The sequence below is a fragment of the Salvia splendens genome, chromosome 19, assembly GCF_004379255.2.
Source record: "Salvia splendens isolate huo1 chromosome 19, SspV2, whole genome shotgun sequence".
NCBI classification, from domain to species: Eukaryota; Viridiplantae; Streptophyta; class Magnoliopsida; order Lamiales; family Lamiaceae; genus Salvia; species Salvia splendens.
Window position 1 is genome coordinate 24,856,975 of NC_056050.1, and position 23,624 is coordinate 24,880,598.

At 36.1% G+C, this 23,624-nt stretch overlaps 2 protein-coding genes across 2 annotated transcripts; both read left to right on the plus strand.

Annotated features, from left to right (window-relative positions):
* Positions 1-11,320: 11,320 nt before the first annotated feature.
* LOC121779371 (rust resistance kinase Lr10-like) lies at positions 11,321-13,130 on the plus strand. The gene is made up of 2 exons (XM_042176704.1): positions 11,321-11,419; positions 11,937-13,130. Exon 2 carries the CDS (start codon positions 11,963-11,965, stop codon positions 13,085-13,087), a length of 1,125 nt encoding a protein of 374 aa, XP_042032638.1. The 5' UTR covers positions 11,321-11,419; positions 11,937-11,962; the 3' UTR covers positions 13,088-13,130.
* An 876-nt stretch (positions 13,131-14,006) lies between these two features.
* Positions 14,007-16,807, plus strand: LOC121778190 (pentatricopeptide repeat-containing protein At3g49170, chloroplastic-like). Its single transcript, XM_042175493.1, has one exon. The coding sequence runs from the start codon at positions 14,070-14,072 to the stop codon at positions 16,644-16,646; it is 2,577 nt and encodes an 858-aa protein (XP_042031427.1). The 5' UTR covers positions 14,007-14,069; the 3' UTR covers positions 16,647-16,807.
* The last annotated feature ends 6,817 nt before the right edge of the window (positions 16,808-23,624 follow it).

Here is a 23,624-nt window from a genome sequence, read left to right on the forward strand (position 1 = left end):
TGTATGTTGGGTATGGTTATGCGTGGATAGTGGAGTAGACTTCCAAGTCAATGCCACGTTGACTTAGAAGATTATGGATTTATGGTCCTAAATGAATCTAATATACGCCACATATATGGAGTGCATTGTATCTCAATAATACTAAGATATGTTTCTTACCAAACATATCTTAATAAAATGTTTCATTTTCAATCAATAATTAACCGACACTACTTCAGCGCCTTGTAGGCAACTATGCTGATGTGGCAGTGTCATCATTAATTTTTTTAATTTATACCCCCTCAATATTTTCTCTCTTCACTAGGGATGTCAATCGGGCCAACCTGTTCGGGTTCGGGCCAACCCGTTCGGGTTGTCGGGCCATTCGGGTACGGGCTATTCGGTTTATGATTTTTTCGGGTTATAAAAGTTCGACCCTAACCCTAACCCTTCGGGTTTCGGGCTAACCCACCGGGTTATTCGGGCCAATGCGTATTTTAATTCTTTTAATATTTTCAAAAAATAATACATATTTTAAATTTTCTTTAATTATATACATATTTTTAATTAATCATTCAACAATGAAATACATATTTTTAATTTTCTTTAATATTTTTAAAAAAGATGAAGTTATTTAAATTTAAATAACTTATTCTTTACATAATTATTTACAAAATATCTATCAATACTATGTTTATGTTTATGTATTTAAAACATAAATCAACACTTTGTTTCAAAATTCAAACACAAATCAATTCGTAGAAAATTAAATAAAATTTTCATAACGTGAGAGGTGCATCGTAGATGTAACAAAAATATTTTGAATTGTTAAAGAGTGAATTATCAAGATGCTAGCTAATTGGAGTAACTCTAAGTTTTCTTGAATTATGATTGGTCAAATTTAATTTATTCCAGCTGTAAATAAGTCAAATAATAATTCATCTTTGTTTTAAGAATCATCAAAGTACGCATAATTCAATGACGAAGCGGCATCAAAACACTTTGCACTATTATATTGGAAATATACTAAAAGAAAGCTTCTATATACGAGTATTTATGAATCCATGAACCACATGGTGATTTTTTTCGTGATCTTATATAGTCGGTTGACGTATTTGGATTTTGCATGGTTTTAGAGGGTTGTCTTGGATGATTTTGATTATATTTCTATATTTTGGTATGTTTACATGTTTGTTGAGAAATGATAGAAAATTGATTAGAAAATGTACACAAAATATGTGGATGTGCAGCAGCCTTGTCTGAGTCTATGTTTCTCGCGATTTTGAAGTCTGATAAACCTCTAATACATATCATTCTCTTCGTCTTCGAAAGAGCTTCGCGTGGATATATTGCACGCCCCAATCGGAGCTTTGTAAAGAAAGTTATGACCGTTACAAAAACTGCTCGCTGTGCAGAAGCCTTCAACCCGACGGGCCGACCCGTAACCCGAACGGGTCAGCCCGCCTAACCCGACAACCCGAACGGGTCAGCCCGAATGGCCCGATTTTATATTCGGGCTGCGAAATTATAACCCTAACCCTGTATTTTTATCGGGTTATTCGGGCCGGCCCGCGGGTTCGGATTACATTGACATCCCTACTCTTCACGTCACATATTTTATTCACTTAATGTTATTGCTTCCATCCTCCAATTCTCGTTCCTATAGCCGCCATTGATGGAATATTTGCACTAGACCTTCTATCTCTCTCAATTCTCTCATCGGCAAATTTATTCAACTTAGTCAATCAATTTATTCACCATAGGATCAATACTCTGTTAGGGAGTTTAAACAAAAACGTGAACAATTTGAATATCCTGAAAGGTATGAAACACTTTCAGATCAAATCAATTTGGCGGTTCTACGAATATTTGATCGGATACAATTCAGGTTTCGAAGATATTCGTACGTTGATTCTGTGATCTTCTTTGAACCAAAAATTGATCATTAAGAAGAGGTTAAAACGAAACTTTGCGTCTCTTCACGAAGAGTTGCGTCTCTTCGTTTTGGGTAACAGAATTTAACCGATTTTCAAAGGGTTTCTAAAATTGCAAATTAGTCCTTCGACTATCAAAAAAGAATTTTTTTCGGGTGAATTTTCTGTACAGCTCGACCCCAGCCAGGGGCTCTGCCCCTTGGACCCCCCCGCTACTCGGGGGCGCTGCCCCTGAATCCCCGTCTAGTCATAACGAATTCAAATAAGTGTACACTCCGCACTTCCAACTTATTTGATGTCTCATTATGATCACGTTGATCAATCAAGTTAATCCAATTGCACTAAAATATCCAACATACTCCCCTATTTTAGTGCAATCCTTGATTAACTAAAACAAGTCATCTCAAAATTCAAACTTTTGCATAAATGAAATATCGTAACGATTGAATTTCACCTTAGCACATTATACATTCCATACATTCGAATACACATGGTGTCTCTAAGGATTGAACCATGGGAACTCACTTTGAACACACGAAGATAATGTACACAAAAGTTTACATACAAATATGTTCTATCTTGACATTATATTTACTAGCCTATGTCCTTATCCTTCATAAACATGTCGAAGCCAAGTCCTAGCTTCTTGAAGCGGCTAACCTTCATGCTTATATAGGTAGTTCCTTTATTCTTGCACCTACATATGCAATTTTTCAAAAGAACCATTAAGAATATATACATTCAACCTCCTTAACTTGTAGGTTTGAACACATACCTTGGGATGATTCTTCAATGTGTTCCAATCTCAAAATATTAAGTCTTCCTCATTGAATTCAGCATCTAGTGTTATACTAAATGGGAATTGGGTATCTTAATATCAGAGATTTGTAGTGGACTTTAATCTCATCCCTATAGCCGACTTGTGCACAAGATATCACACCATCCCTAATAATAAGTTCACGAATCATGCTATGTCTAACATCTAAGTGTCTTGACTTTCCATTATACACTTGACTATATGCCTTAGTCAAGGTAGCTGCACTATCGCATCTGATAGATATAGGTGACATCAGTTTAGGCTACAATGGAATTTCATAAATTAAATTCCTTAGCCATTCAGCCTCTTTATCGGCTGCTGCTAATGCCACAAACTCTGATTCTATTGTTGAATTGGTGATACAAGTTTGTTTCTTTGATGCCCAACATATAGCACCACCTCCAAGAAGGAATACCCAACCACTTGTGGAAGAACGATCTTCCGTATTGGTAATCCAACTTGCATCCGAATAACCTTCAAGAACAGAAGGAAATCCGGAATAACATAAACTATAATCCATGGTTCCTTTTAAGTATTTAAATACTCGATTCATTGCTTGCCAATGGATTAAACTTGGATTTTGAGTATATCGACTCAATTTTCCAACTTCAAAGGCTATATCGGGTCTAGTGCTAATCATAGCATACATTAGTGATCCAATAGCCTTTGAATATTCAAGCTGATGCACAACAACTCCTTTATTAGGCACGAGTTTTGCACTATGATCAAAAGAGTCTTAACTGGAGAGCAATCTTTGAAATTGAATTTTTCCAACACCTTCTCAATATAGTGTGATTGAGAAATGGAAATTCCTTGTTCTTCATGTGTGATCTTTATTCCAAGAATCACATCATCCTTCCCCATGTCTTTCATCTCAAACTTAGATGACAAAAATTCCTTTGTTTTATCCACTTGATCTTGGTCAGTACCAAAGATCAACATGTCATCTACATATAAGCAAATGATCACTCATTTACCAGTAATGTCAAATTTGCTATATACACACTTGTCTGCTTGGTTTAATACAAAACCATTAGACAACACCACGTCATCAAACTTTTGATGTCGTTGCTTGGGGGCTTGCTTTAGTCCATAAAGAGATTTTACCAATTTACATACCTTATGTTCATTACCAGGCATGACAAAGCCTTCTGGTTGTTTCATCTAAATCACTTCATCTAATTCACCATTCAAAAAGGCAGTCTTAATATCCATTTGGTGAATTATTAGATTATGTATAGCAGCAAGTGCTAACAATAATCTAATGGTAGAAATCCTTGCAACAGGAGCATAGGTGTCTAAGAAATCAATTCATTCCTTTTGTCTAAAGCCTTGGATAACCAGTCTGGCTTTATATTTGTCTATGCTTCTATCCACCTTCAACTTCGTTTTGAAAATCCATTTACTATCCAAAGGTTCACACCGGGGTGGTAAATCAATCAGTTTCCATGTATTATTTTGGATTATAGAATCCATCTCATCTTGGATTGCCTCTTTCCAAAATGCAGCATCCCTTGAAGCCATAGCTTCTTTGTATGTCATTGGATCATCATCAATATTAAAACAATATTGATATTGAAAATTAATTTCATTCCTTGATCCTTCCACCAAGTACAATTGGAAATCATCACCAAAAGACTTAGCTTTTCTTGCTCTATCACTCCTCCTAACCTCGAGAGGTGAATCAGTCACTTTGTTAGACACATCATTGTTACTAGAGCTTGCAATCATCCCTCCAGGTTTAGGTAAAGATGTGAATCTATCCTCATTCTCAAAATCAACATCTATTGACTCAATAATAGAGTGCACGGATACATAGTCATTAGGTTCTATGACATAGAACCTATAACAAACAGAATTTTCAGGATATCCAAGGAATACACAATCTATCTCTCTTTGACCTATGGTCTTTATTTTAGGATCAATTAGTCTTACCACAGCTAGACAACCCCAAACTCTGAGATAACTCAGTTTCGGTGGTTTCTTATGCCAAAGTTCATAAGGGGTTATCTTGTTCCTTTTATTAGGAACTCTGTTCAATAAGTAACAGGCTGTTAACATAGCCTCACCCCAAAATCCTTCACTTAGGCTAGAATAACACAACATTGAATTAACCATTTCTTTCAATGTTCTATTCTTTCTTTCCGCTACACCATTTTGTTGTGGTGTATATGGAGCAGTGGTCTGATGTACTATACCAGTAGATTCGAAATATACTGGATCATAATACTCACCTCCCCTATCAGTGCGAAGAACTTTAATCTTCACACCATGATGAAGCTCTACACTTTTTTTGAAGATTTTAAATTTATCAAGAGCTTCATCTTTTGAATGGCACAAATACACATTGCAATATCTAGTAGCATCATCAATAAAAGTAACTACATACTTTTTATTTACAAGTGATGGAGTAGAATGAAAGTCACACAAATCACTGTGTATAAGTTCTAATACCTTAGTATCTTTACTGATATGTTTATTGAAAGGTTGACGAGTAATCTTAGTTAACATGCAAGTTTTACACCTTTCATTATTCAACTCAAAAGCAGGTATTAAACTCATTTTCGACATGTCTTTCAATTTCTTGTAATGTACATGTCCTAATCTAGCATGCCACAATTCTGATTTACTAACATGATTACTAGAACTAGTAGAAGTCATGCAAACCGAATTATTAACAAAAGAAACATCTAGATTCAACCTAAGCATGCCACAAAGATAACCAAAGCCAATAAAAGTACCATGCCTTGACATAATATATTTATCACTTTCTAAAACTTGTTTGTAACAACAATTGTTTAATACAATACCAGACACCAAGTTTTTACGAATACCAGGTACATATAGAGTTTCCGGAAGTAAACACTAGACTAACTGTTCATAATCCTTTGATTGGTTCAGTTGCAACATTACCCATCTTCAACGAAGATCCATCTTCAATTGGTTTGAAATCTTTGAACCATTGACGATCCTTGCACACATGACACGTTGCACTCGAATCAACCCACCACGAGATATCATCATCCTGCACATAAAGTGCTTCAGAAATTATTGATGCATAATAATTTTCAACCGAATGATCATTAGGTACAGAAAATGAACGTGATTGTTTTCCCGGATCCTTAGATCCACTCGAACCAGCCACGTTCTTTCCTTTACTTCCACCATTTCCAGACTTGCAGTCCCTTTTGAAGTGCCCAGATTTACCGCACTTCCAACACATCAGTTTAGGCTTCTTATCCTCAGTCTTACTGTAGTTTCCTTGAAACTTTCGTTTCTCTTGAAACGATCTTTTTTCTTTCCGAGCCTTGGAGGATTCACCCTCTTCCACCGTGTTCACAGAAGAACCAACCATTGTTTTCCCATTACCGATAGAGCCCTTTTCCATATCACGTATGGACTGTTCGATTTGGAAGTCACTTCCAAGTTCGACTAGATTCAACTCCTCCTTCTTATGTTTCAGATTGTTTTTAAAATCTTTCCAGGAGGGTGGCAGTTTATCGATAATGCTAGAGACAGAAATAGATTCTTCCATTTTCATATCATATTGGGAAAACTGTCCCAATATCCTCAACAATTCGTTGTATTGCTCCATGACAGGCCTCGAATAAACCATTTTATAGTTAATAAAATTACCAACAAGAAATAGCTTGCTAGAGGCATCTTTTACCATATATTTGGCTTCGAGGGAATCCCACAACTCTTAGGAGACTCTACGTTTTGATATGCATCAAAAAGGGAATCAGACATACCGTTTAAGATGTGAACACGGCATATGTAGTCGTCGTTCTCCCACTTCATCTGTCTCCTCGTCTTTTCCAGAGTTTCATTATCAACAGCCTCGGGCATGGGAGTACTCAGAACATACACGACCTTCAAACCCATTAACATGAAATGCATCTTCTTCTGCCAGCGTCTGAAATCCTGGCCAGCAAACTTGTCCAACTTCGCAAAACCTTTCGTTGCTTCCTTCGCTGTTTCCTTGTTCGACATTTTCAGAAAAATTGATTTGATCTTTGTTAGGGAGTTTGGATATCCTGAAAGGCGTGAAATACTTTCAGATCAAATCAATTTGGCGGTTCTACCAATATTTGATTGGATACAATTCAGGTTTCGAAGATATTCGTACGTTGATTTTGTGATCTTCTTTGAATCGAAAATTGATCAATAAGAAGAGGTTAAAACGAAACTTTGCGACTCTTCATTTTGGGTAACCGAATTTAACCGATTTTCAAAGTGTTTCTAAAATTGCAAATTAGTCCTTCGACTATCAGAAAATAATTTTTTCGGATGAATTTTCTGTACAACAACTTTAATGGAAATAAAAAATTTCTAAGCTGACCTTGTTAAAATCTTTCCAGGAGGGTGGCAGTTTATCGATAATGCTAGAGACAGAAATGGATTCATCCATTTTCATATCATATTGGGAAAACTGTCCCAATATCCTCAACAATTCGTTGTATTGTTCCATGACAGGCCTCGAATCAACCATTTTATAGTTAATAAAATTACCAACAAGAAATTTCTTGCTAGAGGCATCTTCTGCCATATATTTGGCTTCGAGGGAATCCCACAACTCTTTAGCAGACTCTACGTTTTGATATACATCAAAAAGGGAATCAGACATACCGTTTAAGATGTGACCACGACATATGTAGTCGTCGTTCTCCCACTTCACCCGCCTCCTCGTCTGTTCCAGAGTTTCATTATCAACATCCTCGGGCATGGGAGTACTCAGAACATACACGACCTTCAGACCCGTTAACATGAAATGCATCTTCTTCTGCCAGCGTCTGAAATCCTGGCCAGCAAACTTGTCCAACTTCGCAAAACCTTTCGTTGCTTCCTTCGCTGTTTCCTTGTTCGACATTTTCAGAAAAATTGATTTGATCTTTGTTAGGCAGTTTAAACAAAAACGTGAACAATTTGTATATCCTAAAAGGCGTGAAACACTTTCAGATCAAATCAATTTGGCGGTTCTACCAATATTTGATCGGATACAATTCAGGTTTCGAAGATATTCGTACGTTGATTCTGTGATCTTGTTTGAACCGAAAATTGATCAATAAGAAGAGGTTAAAACGAAACTTTGTGTCTCTTCACGAAGAGTTGCGTATCTTCGTTTTGGGTAACCGAATTTAACCGATTTTCAAAGGGTTTCTAAAATTGCAAATTAGTCCTTCGACTATCAGAAAATAATTTTTTCGGATGAATTTTCTGTACAGTTCGACCCCAGCCAGGGGCTCTGCCCCTTGGACCCCGCTACTCGGGGGCGCTGCCCCCGAACCCCGTCTATTCAAATAAGTGTACACTTCGCACTTCCAACTTATTTGATGTCTCATTATGATCACGTTGATCAATCAAGTTAATCCAATTAAACTAAAATATCCAACATACTCCCCAAATGAATGACATTTTTTCTTACAAATCTTGTTGAATTAGTACTTTTGCACATTGTCAATGGATTCTACGATTATTTTTCCTCACCAAATGAGTTTCTACAGAATACTTCTTGAAATTTTGTGAAACTGAAATCGATGTTGTAAATATTTCATTATATGCAATAAGAGGGATTTAAAAGAATGCCAAGAAAATTTAATAATTAACTAGTTTTAAAATCCTTTCATTCTATATTCGATTTGCAATCATAACCATGATATAGCAGTTCTTGTTCAATGTAAACTCCCTGCAAACAAAGTTAGATAATACTAAATAATTAGTGGAATATCAGAATGCAACTAAATATTATCTTCCCTGCAAGTATTTAGGGATTGAACAACTACTGCTATATCATGGTTATCAGAATGAGGGAGAAAACAAAGTGGAGAATATTGATTCGTTTAGTATTTAATTATTTAGTTGCATTATTTAGTTAGATAATTTAGGGATTGCATATTTTTTTCATATCTTTTGTCTTGCTCATTAAGTTAATATCTACTATTATAAATAGTGGACATTGTTATTCATTTCAAGTATTCAAGAAATATCAAATTATCTTATTTTCATTTTATCGTATTTTCCTATTTTTATCGTCTTCTTTGTTTTCTCGCAATCCTAGTTTGGAGTTGATCCCGGGGAAAGCCCGAGACGTCCACTTTTATCCCTTCGGCGTCGACCTCTCGTCGTCGTCGGAATCTTGTTAAGGGAGTGCACCCTTAACAAATATATATAGAGTAATATAATAAGAAAAACTATTAAAAAGAAAAGAAAATTGATGTGTGATCCACGTCAGATGTCGCCCACCCGTCGCTCAAATGTACTGCGCAGCAGATCTAATATCTTAATAAGAGTATGTAAAGCCTATATTATTTTGTATACAAAGCGGCACCTAATATTAAGAATTTTTCAAATGCTTTTGTTTGAATGAAAAGGAAAAAACATTAGAGCATGATTCAAGTCCGGAGCATTCATATTAAAAATATTGTTTTTATGATTATAAATTACTTATAAGACTCTATTTATTTCTATTTTTCGATATGTAGTAGGTTTTAAAAATCGAGTCAATGATATGAAGTGATGGATGTAGAAAAGTGGTATAGACGCGTGGAAAATACAATAACAACACATATGTCATTCAATTAATTAGACTCATTTATTATAATGAAAGATTTGTTGTCTTTTGGTTGTGAATTTATTATGAGAATGAAAGTTTTGAAAATTCTTTATTTCTAAATCCCTTAATAAGTTTCCAATCATTTTCTACAAAAACGAATTTCTTCATCTTTTATTTAGCTAAAGGGTATTTTAAAAGAGCACATAAGTAATTAGTCCACTTCAAATTCACTAGATATAAGAAAGGTAGCAACTCAATAAGATGAACTTAATTTTTACGACTATTTAAGAATTAAATCTCACCATCAAATTTGCACTATATGTTTAATAAAGATATTAAAATATTGCATGAAAGTTCTAACGTGCGTGAAGTGTAGACTCTAGACAATAGCCTTTGATTTGGGATTAGTATTGTGTTTGTTAATATTTAAAATGGGCTTTGGCGTGTATTATATAATCGCTTCAAATAATATTGTGAAATAAGAGTACACTTCTGAGTCAAGTCGATGAAAATAGACACTCATTGTAACTAAAGTTTGTAAAATATATGTCCCTATTTACAGAATATATTAACGAATGCTGAATGCAATTAAATATGGAAATAATCATGTATAGAGAGGTGATATTGGATCTACAACTGCTGGGAAAAGGATAATACTAGATTCATCATCACTCTATAGTCTCACCATTGCCACTGGAAATTAATGCATTACTTGACGATCATGACTCTCAATGAAAGCACCAGATGATACGAGTAAACTCGTATCGAGAGATAACTACGAGAAATCGCTGAGAATATATTGGTTCGTTCGCGGGAGAATCCCAACGAGCAGCCAATTATCGACCAAATAGGGTTTTGAGCAAGAAATAAATTGCAGGAAATGAAAGAGACTACAAAAGTAAAGATAATTCTGATATATTGATTGAAGAAAATAACAATGTCTCTTATTTATAATAGGAGTATTCTGACTTAATGAACAAGAAATAAACCTAACTTAATGAAAAAGAAATAAATATGCTAGAAAGATATGATAGCTATTAATTAATAAGATATGAGGGATATTCTTGAAGATATTCCCGTATTGCATACACATATACACACTTCCCAAACTTAAAAAATCATTATTTTTTGTTTATTATATAAATTATTATGCAAACACCTTTCTCAGCAACTAAACATAAAATTATTGTATCGAAAATTCAAACATGAAATTCATAACGAACCTTCGTGTGTGACGATGTTTTCCGTTTGGATTGGTTTGTTTTCACATCTCACACTAGCATTCATCTCCCACCACAAACAAGTTATAACTTATTCAACCTTATTTATCTCAAATTTGCTTAGCCTCCTCATATTGACTAGCCAGTATCTTTATGTTTCCAGCAATAATGATGAAGATTGTGATGATGATGATGAAAACTCAACAATTCTTCTTCCTTACTCTGATATCTTTACTCCATTTCTCACAAGCTTATAACATCCTCTGCCCACCTTCTTCGTGTGGCGCCATTCGCCACATTAAACACCCTTTCCGCCTCAAGGGCGATCCATGGTACTGTGGCTATCCCGAGCTTGAATTAGTATGCGAAAACAACGTGACTTCCATCTATCTCAATTCCTATCGATACTATGTCAAAGCAATCATCTACAGCAGCAGATCCACCATAAGGCTGGTTGATGCTTCCCTAAACAACCAAGATAACTGCTCCTTCCCCACCTCTTCTGCATATCACTATAACTTCACCTTTGACTTACATAGCCATTATCGTCATCTAACCGATACAAATCCTAGCTATCCAGTTCATTTGATGAGCTGCCCATATCCATTGCATAACTCTTCCCTCTTCACAGATGTTACTACTCATTGTGCCTCTAATTCGTCCATGTATGCTTATATCAAGGTCGGAAGCATGCGCGCCTCTGAGGTACCACGTTTGTGCAGACTAGATCTCATAGTGATGACATCATGGCCGGAATTTAGGGATTTAAATTCCTCATCATCTGTGCCATTGTCTGAAATCCACCAATATCATAACTCTAATATGTAAATATCAACGAGTCACATTCCTATCTTCTTTGTGCTTCCAGCCGCAGATATCTACAAATATGTTGCACTTGCCATTGGACTAGCCCTAGGTGCGCTCTTATTTTATGTTAGTAGTACTATTTTAAGTTGTGATTTATACATTAATTTATACTGTTTGTTGAAAAAATATCAAAAGCATGCAATTTACTCTTATACGAGTATTTCATAATAATTTAGTAAATTAATAGTATATACATATACTATATAGTATGAAAAATGAATCTTTTTATATACTATATAATTTGTTACCATTTTACATTAGAGGATTAGAAAATGTAGAAGCAATATATAAGTGCATTGCAACTCATACTCCATTGGTAACAATTCTTTTGGGAAGTGTCCCAAAGAATAAAACCGTTGAAGGTTTTGTTCAAAATGGACAATATCATATTAATGTGAAGTTTGGGTGCATCGAAGAACCCTCACAAAATTCTCTGAAATAATGGTACATTTTATCTATTTTTACCCATATTTATCACTTAAACCGAATAATTTTGAATGCATGGTTCTAGTGCAAAATAAAACATTTGAGCAACCCTATTCTTCTTTTCTTTTTTTTCATCTCAGGCCTCTTCTATGCAACAAAACTTGTCATGTTTCCTATGGGTCTGTCGTTTTTTATCATCAAATTTCTTAGAAGGCATTTGTCCGTGTATGAGGAAATAGAAGGCTTCCTACAAAGCAATAACGAACTCACAGCAATCAGATACTCCTACTCAGACATTAAAAAGATGACCAAAGGTTTTCGAGAGAAACTAGGCCAAGGAGGCTATGGTCATGTTTACAAAGGAAAACTCCGAAGTGGAAATGAAGTAGCAGTAAAAATGCTAAGAAAATTAGGAGGAAATGAGCAAGACTTCATGAATGAAATTGCAACTATTGGAAGGATCCATCATGTCAATGTGGTGAAACTTGTTGGATATTGTGCACACGGATCCAAACGCGTCCTTGTGTTTGATTTCATGTCAAATGGTTCCTTGGACAAGTACTTATTCAATCAAGAGAAAATGTATTCTTTGAATTGGACCAAGAAATTTGAGATTGCAGTGGGAGTGGCTCGAGGGATTGAGTATTTGCACCGAGGTTGTGACATCCAGATTCTGCATTTTGACATCAAACCTCACAATGTGCTTCTCGATGATAGCTTCATCCCAAAAGTATCAGATTTTGGGCTTGCGAAATATTTCTCCAAAGAAAAGAACAGTGTGACCTTGACCGCAGCCAGAGGTACCATAGGCTATGTTGCTCCCGAATTGATCAACAGAGGTATTGGCACAATCTCATACAAAGCTGATGTGTATAGTTTTGGAATGATGCTAATGGACATAGTTGGCTTAAAGAGAGATTTGGTTGGAAACAATGATAGTTCTAGCAAGTATTTTCCGTATTGGATATATGATCACATCAACCAAGGCAAGGACTATACTGAAATTGGATGTGTTGATGAAAATGGCGGTGCAAGGGAAGTTTGTCGGAAGATGACAATAGTTGCATTGTGGTGCATACAAATGAATCCAGGTGATCGTCCTTCGATGAATGAAGTGTTGAAAATGTTGGAAGGAGATGTTGAGCGTATGCGGATTCCTGAATATCCATCTCAGTCAACGCAGATAGTAGCAAATTTGGATCAAACCGGAACTACGTGCTCGTCAGATTATGTGTCATTTCCACACCATGATGATTCTTTTCCCAGTGTGGAGATCACTGTGCAAGAGTGATCAGGTTTGCAGAAGCAGTCTACATCAGTAATATGTACATAAGGATTTGTTGTATTAGTTGGGAAGACAGAAAACAAGTAAGCTGATTATTAAGTAGTACTAGTAACAATTAGTGCTATGAATGTCTACACTCTACACACTCTTCTATTTTCATCTTTGCTTATGAAGCATGTTGTGCACTTTCTATATAACTTTTTTTGGTGGAGTGACGACCTCGTGACTTAGATGATTCATATCGCATTTATTACCTAGAGTAAAAGATAACCAGTGTTAATGGCGGATTTAGGAGGGTAGGTGGGGGCGACCGACTTCGTGGACTATATGTAGAGCTTATTTGCCTTTACGAAGTGAATCGATAATTTTATATCAATCGCGTTTTCTTTCTATGTTTTTAATTTTTCAACTTCATGTATTAAAATTCGTGTCTTTCACAAAATCTTTATTATTTAAATAACGAAGGAAGTATAAAACACATAGAAGAATAGTAAACAACCTTAGCCCTTAGCTTATTGAAAATATTAAAAAATCAAAAAATAATTTTCTATAATTATCACAAAAATATATCGCATTAACCAATTAACATATCTAAAAAAATTAAAATATTTATAAAATGTAAATATTGCATTTATTAATATAAATCAACAGGAATAAAGTTTATGTTTAGATATAATATATTACATGGAATATATAATACTCCCTCCGTCTAATAAAAATAGAAATTTTTTCTTTTTTGACACATTCCTTAAAAATAGAAACTAGAAATTTCTATTTACGGAAATTTTCTTTCAAAAGTTTCTACTTCCATATAACGGATGGAGTATTAAAAAAAAATCAATTTTTCGATTTCTCGGTTTTATCCGAATCTAACTAAGTGAAAAACTGTAGTTAAAAACCAAAAGTTTAAACCAAATCAAACAAAAAAAAATGGGACCAAATTTTAAATTTCAATTTGGTTGATTACAGAGTAATTTTGGGGGAGAGAATGATAAGGCTCTCTCTACCATCCACCGCCTCTCCTCCGCTCAAACCCAATCACCACCACCACTCCCGCCGTCAAACCTCCACCACTCCAAAACCTCCCGATATCATCACTTTCGAATCACTCAAGAGCCGCATCATCCGCCATGCCGACGCCGGCCGCCTCCACGAAGCAATCTCCACCCTTGATCTCATGTCCGGCTCCAATCTCTCCCCGGATCTCACCACCTACTCCGTCCTCCTCAAATCCTGCATCCGCACCCGCAGCTTCGACCTCGGCCGAGCCCTCCACTCCAAGCTCGAAAATTCCGGAATCCAGCTCGACCACATCGTCCTCAACTCCCTCATCAGTCTCTATTCCAAATGCGGCGACTGGAAAAAAGCGGAGGAGATATTCGCCTCCATGGGAGGAGGAGCCAGGGATCTGGTCTCCTGGAGTGCTATGATTTCGGGATATGCTCATAGCGGTTTGAATTCGGAGGCGATTGCTTTGTTTTTTGAGATGGTAGAGTTTGGGGAGCGGCCGAATCAGTTTTGCTTCTCCGCCGCGATTAGGGCTTGCTCGAATCGGGAGTATGCGGGAATTGGATTGGTGATTTTTGGATTTGTGGTGAAGAGTGGCTACTTTGAGTCCGATGTTTGTGTTGGTTGCGCCTTGGTTGATTTATTTGGGAAGGGATTTGGGGATTTGGAGTCTGCGAAGAAAGTGTTCGATGAAATGCCTGAGAGAAACTCTGTTTCTTGGACTCTGATGATCACGAGGTTTATGCAGATGGGTGATTCAGTTGATGCGATTGAGTTGTTTTCGGATATGTTGATTGAGGGGTATGTGCCGGATAGGTTTACGTTTAGTAGTGTTTTATCGGCTTGTTCGGAGGTGGGATCATTAGACATTGGGCGACAGTTGCATAGCTGGGTAGTCAAAACAGGGCTGACTTCGGATGTCTGTGTTGGGTGTAGTTTGGTTGATATGTATGCGAAATCTACGGTTAATGGATCCATGGATGAGTCAAGGAAGGTTTTTGACAGAATGGCGGAGCATAATGTGATGTCGTGGACTGCCATTATCACGGGGTACGTGCAGAAAGGAGGGTGTGATGTTGAAGCAATTGAATTGTATTCTAGGATGATAACAAAGGGAAGAGTTAGACCAAATCACTTCACGTTTGCTAGTCTGTTGAAGGTGTGCGGGAATCTTTTCAATCCGAGGTTAGGCGAACAGATTCACGGCCAAGCCATTAAATCGAGCCTTGCTGAGGTTAATTGTGTTGGAAACTCTCTGATTAGCATGTATGCCAAGATGGATATGATGGAAGATGCAAGGAAAGCTTTTGAGTTCTTATTTGAAAAGAATTTGGTTTCGTTTAACGCATTAGTTGATGGTTACTCTAGAAATTTAGGTTCTGGTGAGGCTTTTGGACTGTTTAACCAAATTGGAAATGCTAGTGTTGGTGCTGATGCTTTTACGTTTGCTAGTCTCTTGAGTGGTGCTGCGAGCATTGGAGCAGTTGGGAAAGGCGAGCAATTACACGCTCGCTTGCTTAAAGCAGGGTTCGCGTCCAATCTATCCGTCTGCAATGCTCTGATCTCTATGTACACGAGGTGTGGCGACATAGAAGCTGGATTTCAGGCTTTCGAAGAAATGGGAGTTAGAAATGTGATATCTTGGACTTCCATTATCACAGGCTTCGCTAAACACGGACTTGCAAGACGAGCTCTGGATCTGTTCGAGGAAATGCTTGATTTTGGTGTGAAACCGAACGAGGTCACCTTTGTTGCTGTGTTGTCGGCTTGTAGTCATGCAGGTCTGGTTAACGAGGGGCGGAGGCATTTCGACTCAATGTCGAAAGAGCATGGGATAAGGCCGAGAATGGAGCACTATGCGTGTATGGTCGACGTATTAGGAAGATCAGGGTTTCTAAACGAAGCAATGGAGTTCATCGAATCAATGCCTTTCCCTCCCGACGCCCTAGTATGGCGCACGCTGCTCGGTGCTTGCAGCGTCCACGGCGACGCTGCCCTTGGCAAGCGCGCTGCTGACATGATCATCGAGCAAGACCCAAGCGACCCTGCAGCGCACGTCCTGCTGTCCAACTTGTACGCCTCGGCTGGGCAATGGGAGGACGTGGCGAAGATCAGGAAAGGGATGAAGGAGAGGAATGTGGTGAAGGAAGCCGGGTGCAGCTGGATTGAGACTGCGAACACCGTGCATAAGTTCTACGTTGGGGACACGAAGCACCCGGAGGCGAGGGAGATATACGAGGAATTGGAGAGGCTGGTGGTGGAAATAAAGGGGATGGGGTATGTTCCGGATACAAGATATGTGATGCATGAAGTGGAGGAGGGAGAGAAGGAGAGGTATTTGTTTCAGCATAGTGAGAAGATAGCTTTGGCGTATGGGCTTATAAGCACAGGCAAAGCTAAGCCGATTAGAATCTTTAAGAATCTTCGAGTGTGTGGGGACTGTCATGCTGCGATGAAGTATGCATCAATGGCGACTGGGAGAGAGATTGTGGTGAGGGATTCGAATAGGTTTCATCACATCAAGGGTGGGAGATGTTCTTGTAATGATTATTGGTGAATGAGAATGTGGTTTGAGTACAAAAATGGGTATTTTTAAGTGACACAAGTTAAATTAGTCCTTGTAGCTTTTTTTAAACAATAGAACAAATAGAGATTTCATTGTAATTGGCTGTACATTTCTTATTAAAATAATAGAATTACAAATAGATTTCATCTGTAGATGGGGAGTTTAAAAGACTAGAAGAGAGATACACCACCTTTCTCACTATATATATATATATATATATGGTCATGATCTATGGCAAACACCCCTTAAACCTATAACTAGAGAATAAATCATGGCCACAAGATCAAAAAAATCAAGGGCTAGTATTAATTTTTGAATTTAAGGAGATATTAACTCCCTCAATCACAAATTTACTCCACAATAACAAGGCAGGGTATAATTGTCATTGCAGCCAAAATTACGTCATTGGCAAATTCACAAATTCAATTCTTTGAGAACGAACCCGCGTTCTTCGTTGAGCTCCGAGAATCCGAGCAAGCGGAAGTAGGCGGCGGAGAAGAAGCCCTACCGCGGGGATTTCGGCGACGGCGTGCCATTTTTTTCATTTTGGCAATTGAATTGCGGCGGGTGGTTGGCGGCGTGAGGTTGGGGGAATTCGGAGGGGTGTGAGAGTGAAGGGATAGGATCTGTTGGGAGATAAGAAGGATGTTTGGAGCGGCAGGACTGCAGAGTGGTGGCGATGGCTCTGCAAATTCTGAGCTTCAAATTCTTTGCCATTGCTATTTTAAGCTGCCATAGAATGCAGTGTAAAAGGATTTAAATATTGAGGGAATTGAAGCTCACTTTTCATCTAGCCTGGTTTTGATTTTTTTTATTTTTGTTAGTTTGAAGATTTAAAGCAAAAAGATGAAAATCTGGTGGGGAAATGGAATTAATTATAGAGAAGGTATTTTTAATTTTAGTTTCTTGATGAAATTAATTTAGTGACTCATGTTTTGTAAACAAGAGTGAAGTAAAATCATGCCTAAGAGTGAAGTGTTTTGTATACAAGAGTGAAGTAAAATCATGTTAAGAGTGAAGTGTTTTGTAAACAAGAGTGAAGTAAAATCATGTTAAGAGTGAAGTGTTTTGTAAACAAGAGTGAAGTAAAATCATGCCTAAGAGTGAAGTGTTTTGTATACAAGAGTGAAGTAAAATCATGTTAAGAGTGAAGTGTTTTGTAAACAAGAGTGAAGTAAAATCATGTTAAGAGTGGAGTGTTTTGTAAACAAGAGTGAAGTAAAATCATGCTAAGAGTGATGTGTTTTTTAAACAAGAGTGAAGTAAAATCATGCTAAGAGTGAAGTGTTTTGTAAACAAGAGTGAAGTAAAATCACGCTAAGAGTGAAGTGTTTTGTAAACAAGAGTGAAGTAAAATCTGAGTAAGAGTGATGTGTTTTGTGAACAAGAGTGAAGTAAAATCTGAGTAAGAGTGATGTGTTTTGTGAATAAGAGTGAAGTAAAATCTGAGTAAAATTGATGTGTTTTGTGAACAAGAGTGAAGTAAAATCTGAGTAAGAGTTATGTGTTTTGTGAACAAGAGTGAAGTAAAATCATGCTAAGAGTGATGTGCCAATTTATCCATATTTTTATAGAGTTATCCCAAATTGATATTGACATTCATTATCTGTTTGAGTTTAGATACATAAAAATCTATTTTCACAATTCCTGCATGAAGTAGGGAGTTATTACCATGAACGTATATATTATGTGTTGAAAATTGATTCCCTCTCTATTAAAACTATTAACCCTCTTTTGGAAAAACAAAGCTAAGAAATTGCGAAGAAATCGTAATCACACAGATCTCCTAAATTAAAACTTATTCAATTATATCATACACTACGCGATAAAGCATACACACAAGAAATCTGCATTCTAAGCAGATGATCCAGAAACACTGCCTAAGGCGCAGAGGAAATTCTGTGAATCGGCGACGTAATTGATGCAGATTGGAAGGAGAAAGAAAAGGAAACCACGTAATTTCCGCATTCTTGACGACGCAGATTTCCCTTTCCGGAAATTCGATCCCGTCGTCTATGGGTCGTGATTTCCGCATTAACGTTAACCACCACAGTGCCCCCTCCTCGCCGACTGCCATCACCCACCGACCGGAAACACCCACCGACCTCTCGTCTTCGTTCAGCGAGATCGGAGGACTCAATCGCGATGAGCTCCGCGAAGCGGCCTACGAGGTCTTCTTCAATTTGTGAAGAGAGGAATTCACTCAACCAGCGTGAAGAAGATGGGGGAGGTTTAAATTTCATATTGTAATTTCCTAAAATACCCTCAGCATATTTTCAATAATTAAAATAAATAATATTTGTTCCATTAAGATGTGTGGCTGAGATTTGTTCTCTAGTTATACACTTAAGATTAGTTATATCTTGATCACTATCCTATATATATATATATAGGGTCTTGTTAGGTTGAGATTTTTTAGCTTAATTGAGAATTGAGATGCATTTTCAGCCACTCATTTTGAAATGTCAACTACAAGTAGATTATATCAACTAAGGGTATTATCGTCATTTCATTTCAATAGCCAGAATATCAAATGTCAACAACTCGTATTAAAATGTCAACAACTAAAAAAAAATTTATTTTTTTATTTTTTTAAAATTTTTTTAAAAAAAATTTAAAATTTTTTTTTAATTTTTTTAATTTTCACGCGATGTCAACTACGATGTGTAGCCTGCACATCAAATGTCAATAGCCCTGCACATCAAATGTCAATAGCCTGCACATCAAATGTCAACAACTTATAGTTGACATTATATGTGTATAGGTGATATGAATCATATATGTAGTTGACATGAATTGTATATGTAGTTGACATTATATGTGTGTAGTTGACATGAATTGTATATGTAGTTGACAAAAAAAATAAAAATAATAAAAAAAATAAAAAAAACGAAAAAAAAAATTAATTTTTTTTAAAAAAATAAAAAAATATTTATTAAATAAAATGTATGATGAAATTACCATTCTGCCCTTTCACAATTAATTAATGTAAAAATATTTTCCATGTGGCAAATTCTGGACCACTCATTTAATAAAAATGAGTGGCTTATAATGCATCTCAATTCTCAATTAGTGATCAATTGAGATTTTTTAGCCTAATTGAGAATTGAGATGCATTATAAGCCACTCATTTTTATTAAATGAGTGGTCCAGAATTTGCCACATGGAAAATATTTTTACATTAATTAATTGTGAAAGGGCATATTTGTAATTTCATCATATATTTTATTTAATAAATATTTTTTTTTATTTTTTTAAAAAAAATTATTTTTTTTCGATTTTTTATTTTTTTATTTATTTTATTTATTTATTTTTTTTTTTTGTCAACAAAATATACAATTCATGTCAACTACACACATGTAATGTCAACTACATATACAATTCATGTCAACTACACACATATAATGTCAACTACATATACAATTCATGTCAACTACACATATATAATGTCAATTATAAGCTGTTGACATTTGATGTGCAGAGCTATTGACATTTGATGTGCAGACTACACATCGTAGTTGACATAATGTCTCAGTAGTTGACATCGCGCGAAAATTTAAAAAAAATTTAAAAAAAATTAAAAAAATTAAAAAAAAAATTTAAAAAATTAATTTTTTTTTAGTTGTTGACATTTTAATACGAGTTGTTGACATTTGATATTCTGGCTATTGAAATGAAATGACGATAATACCCCTTAGTTGACATAATCTACTTGCAGTTGACATTTCAAAATGAGTGGCTGAAAATGCATCTCAATTCTCAATTAAGCTAAAAAATCTCAACCTAATGGTCTTGTTAGGTTGAGATTTTTTAGCTTAATTGAGAATTGAGATGCATTTTCAGCCACTCATTTTGAAATGTCAACTGCAAGTAGATTATGTCAACTAAGGGGTATTATCGTCATTTCATTTCAATAGCCAGAATATCAAATGTCAACAACTCGTATTAAAATGTCAACAACTAAAAAAAATTTATTTTTTTATTTTTTTATTTTTTTTAAAATTTTTTTAAAAATTTTTTTAAATTTTTTTAATTTTTTTAATTTTCACGCGATGTCAACTACGATGTGTAGCCTGCACATCAAATGTCAATAGCCCTGCACATCAAATGTCAACAGCTTATAGTTGACATTATATGTGTATAGGTGATATGAATCGTATATGTAGTTGACATTATATATGTGCAGTTGACATGAATTGTATATGTAGTTGACATTATATGTGTGTAGTTGACATGAATTGTATATGTAGTTGACAAAAAAAATAAAAATAATAAAAAAAATAAAAAATCGAAAAAAAAATATAATTTTTTTTAAAAATAAAAAATATTTATTAAATAAAATGTATGATGAAATTACCATTCTGCCTTTTCACAATTAATTAATGTAAAAATATTTTCCATGTGGTAAATTCTAGACCACTCATTTAATAAAAATGAGTGGCTAATAATGGATCTCAATTCTCAATTAGGCTAAAAAAATCTCAATTGATCACAACCCTATATATATATAAATATAGGATTGTATTCAAATCCTTTTTCCATATTTTCTCCTATTTCCTTCTTGATCTCAGCCCCACGATTTTGTCATCCGACGGTTAGATTGATGCCACGTGTCATTTAATAATGCAGATTTTCAGTTGAATAATGCACACCGACTAATAATGCACCATTATAGTGTAATAATGCAGATCATCTGGACCGTTGATGAATGAGATCTAACGGTCCAGATTAAGAAGGAACTTAAATCTAAGGGGAGAAAAGGAGTTTAACACTACCCAATAAATATATATATATATAAATATAGGGTCCTATTAGGTTGAGATTATTTAGCTAAATTGAGAAATGAGATGCAATATCAGCCACTAATCTACAAGATTAACTAAATGTCAATAGCTATCACATTATGTCAACACGGGGGTATAAGTGTCATTTCATTTCAATAGTCAAAATATCAAATGTCAACCGCTCGTATTAAAATGTCAACAACTAAAAATTAACACTTACAATTCACATATCAATACCGAAAATATCAAATGTCAACAACTCGTATTAAAATGTCAACAACTAAAAATTAACACTTACAATTCACATATCAATACCGAAAATATTAAATGTCAACAACTCGTATTAAAATGTCAACAACTAAAAAATAACACTTACAATTCACATATCACTAGCGAGAACATCAAATGTCAACAACTCATATCAAAATGTCAACAACTAAAAAATAACACTTATAATTCATATATCAATACCGAGAATATCAAATGTCAACAGCTCGTATTAAAATGTCAACAACTAAAAAATAACACTTACAATTCACATATCACTAGCGAGAACATCAAATGTCAACAACTCGTATCAAAATGTCAACAACTAAAAAATAACACTTATAATTCATATATCAATACCGAGAATATCAAATGTCAACAGCTTGTATTAAAATGTCAACAACTAACAAATAACACTTATAATTCACATGTCAATACCAGCTTCTGCAAACTCATGTCAAGAGACAATGCCTCCTAAAATCCCTACGCCGATCGAGGCCTCGACAAATTCTACGCGCTCCTAGCAGATCTCGATGATAAGAATCAGAAGATCTACAAGCAGAAAGGCTCCGAGGACATCTCCTTTGTCCGATTCGTCTACGATAACGACTCCGACAACGCTAAACAGATTCGTCTACGATAACGACTCCGACAACGCTCCTGTATTCCAAGGATAGATCTCCGCCTAAATTGGCGAAGAATTTCACCGATCAACGCTGCGCCGCCGCCGTCACCGGAACCCGAGGCGGAGAGCGAGAAAATGATGAAGAAGAAGAGATCGCGGAGAAGCAAGGGGAATTTCAAGATAGAGGATCTGAAACGTCCTCAATTGATTTTCCCGGTGATGGTGGTGCTGATTCTGCTGTTTCTGGCGATCTACGGCAGGTCATTCACGATTCTGTGCACGTCGATTGTGTGGTATTTGGCTCCGACGATCAGCGACACATCGGCAGCGGCGGGTGGTGAGAGAAAACCAAAGAGGAAGAAGGAGTATGTGAGGAAAAGGAGCGAGAAGATGGTGGCTGTGAATAGTGAGAGAAGAGCAGCTGCTCAATCTGCTTGGACGAGTTTGGAGGAGGCGCAGAGGTGTCTTGAGAACCCTAATTAAACCACGAAATGACCATTATACCCTTTCATAATAAATTAATTAAAAAATATTTTTTGTGTGACAAAATCTGGACCACTTATATAATAAGAATGAGTGGCTGATGTTGCATCTCATTTCTCAATTAGCAAAAAAAATCTCAATTGATCATGGACCTATAAATATATATATATATGCTTATACATCAGTTGTAATAGACATAGTATCGTCCGTACATAATTCGTAATTTTATTAGCATAATAAGTACCTCTAAATTTTAAATCATATTATACCGATTTTATTTAAATCAATTTTTATCACGACATGACTAAATTGTCCAAACACATGGAATCGTGACAAGTCGGAGAAATAACCATGGATGATGCATCGTGCATCATTTTCACGCTTTTGTGCACATATGTCCCTAGCGCACAAGGCCTCGACAATGCTACTACCCTCATAGCCATGTACAATTGTGGTGCACGTGTGACTCAACCCGCATCTCTGTCTGCAGCCGCCGCGTGTGGGGCCCCCAGTTCGGTGTACTTTTTACACCCTTGCATCGGAATGTTCTAAAAACTGCTGCGCCTTGGATACATCACCACTTCAATTTAGAAACGTGGAGGCCGGTTGCAATTAATTCTTAATCATAAGTTAGATTAATAATCAGAAAACTTGATTGTCTGAAACCATCATCTTCGGACACGAATAATTATACGACCACCTAACTAAACATCAACGACACGTGTCACCCAACAACCGAAGCTCTCAACGTCCCAAACTCCCCATGCATCTAAGTATCAAAACAGGATACTTTTCCACATACCACTCGCC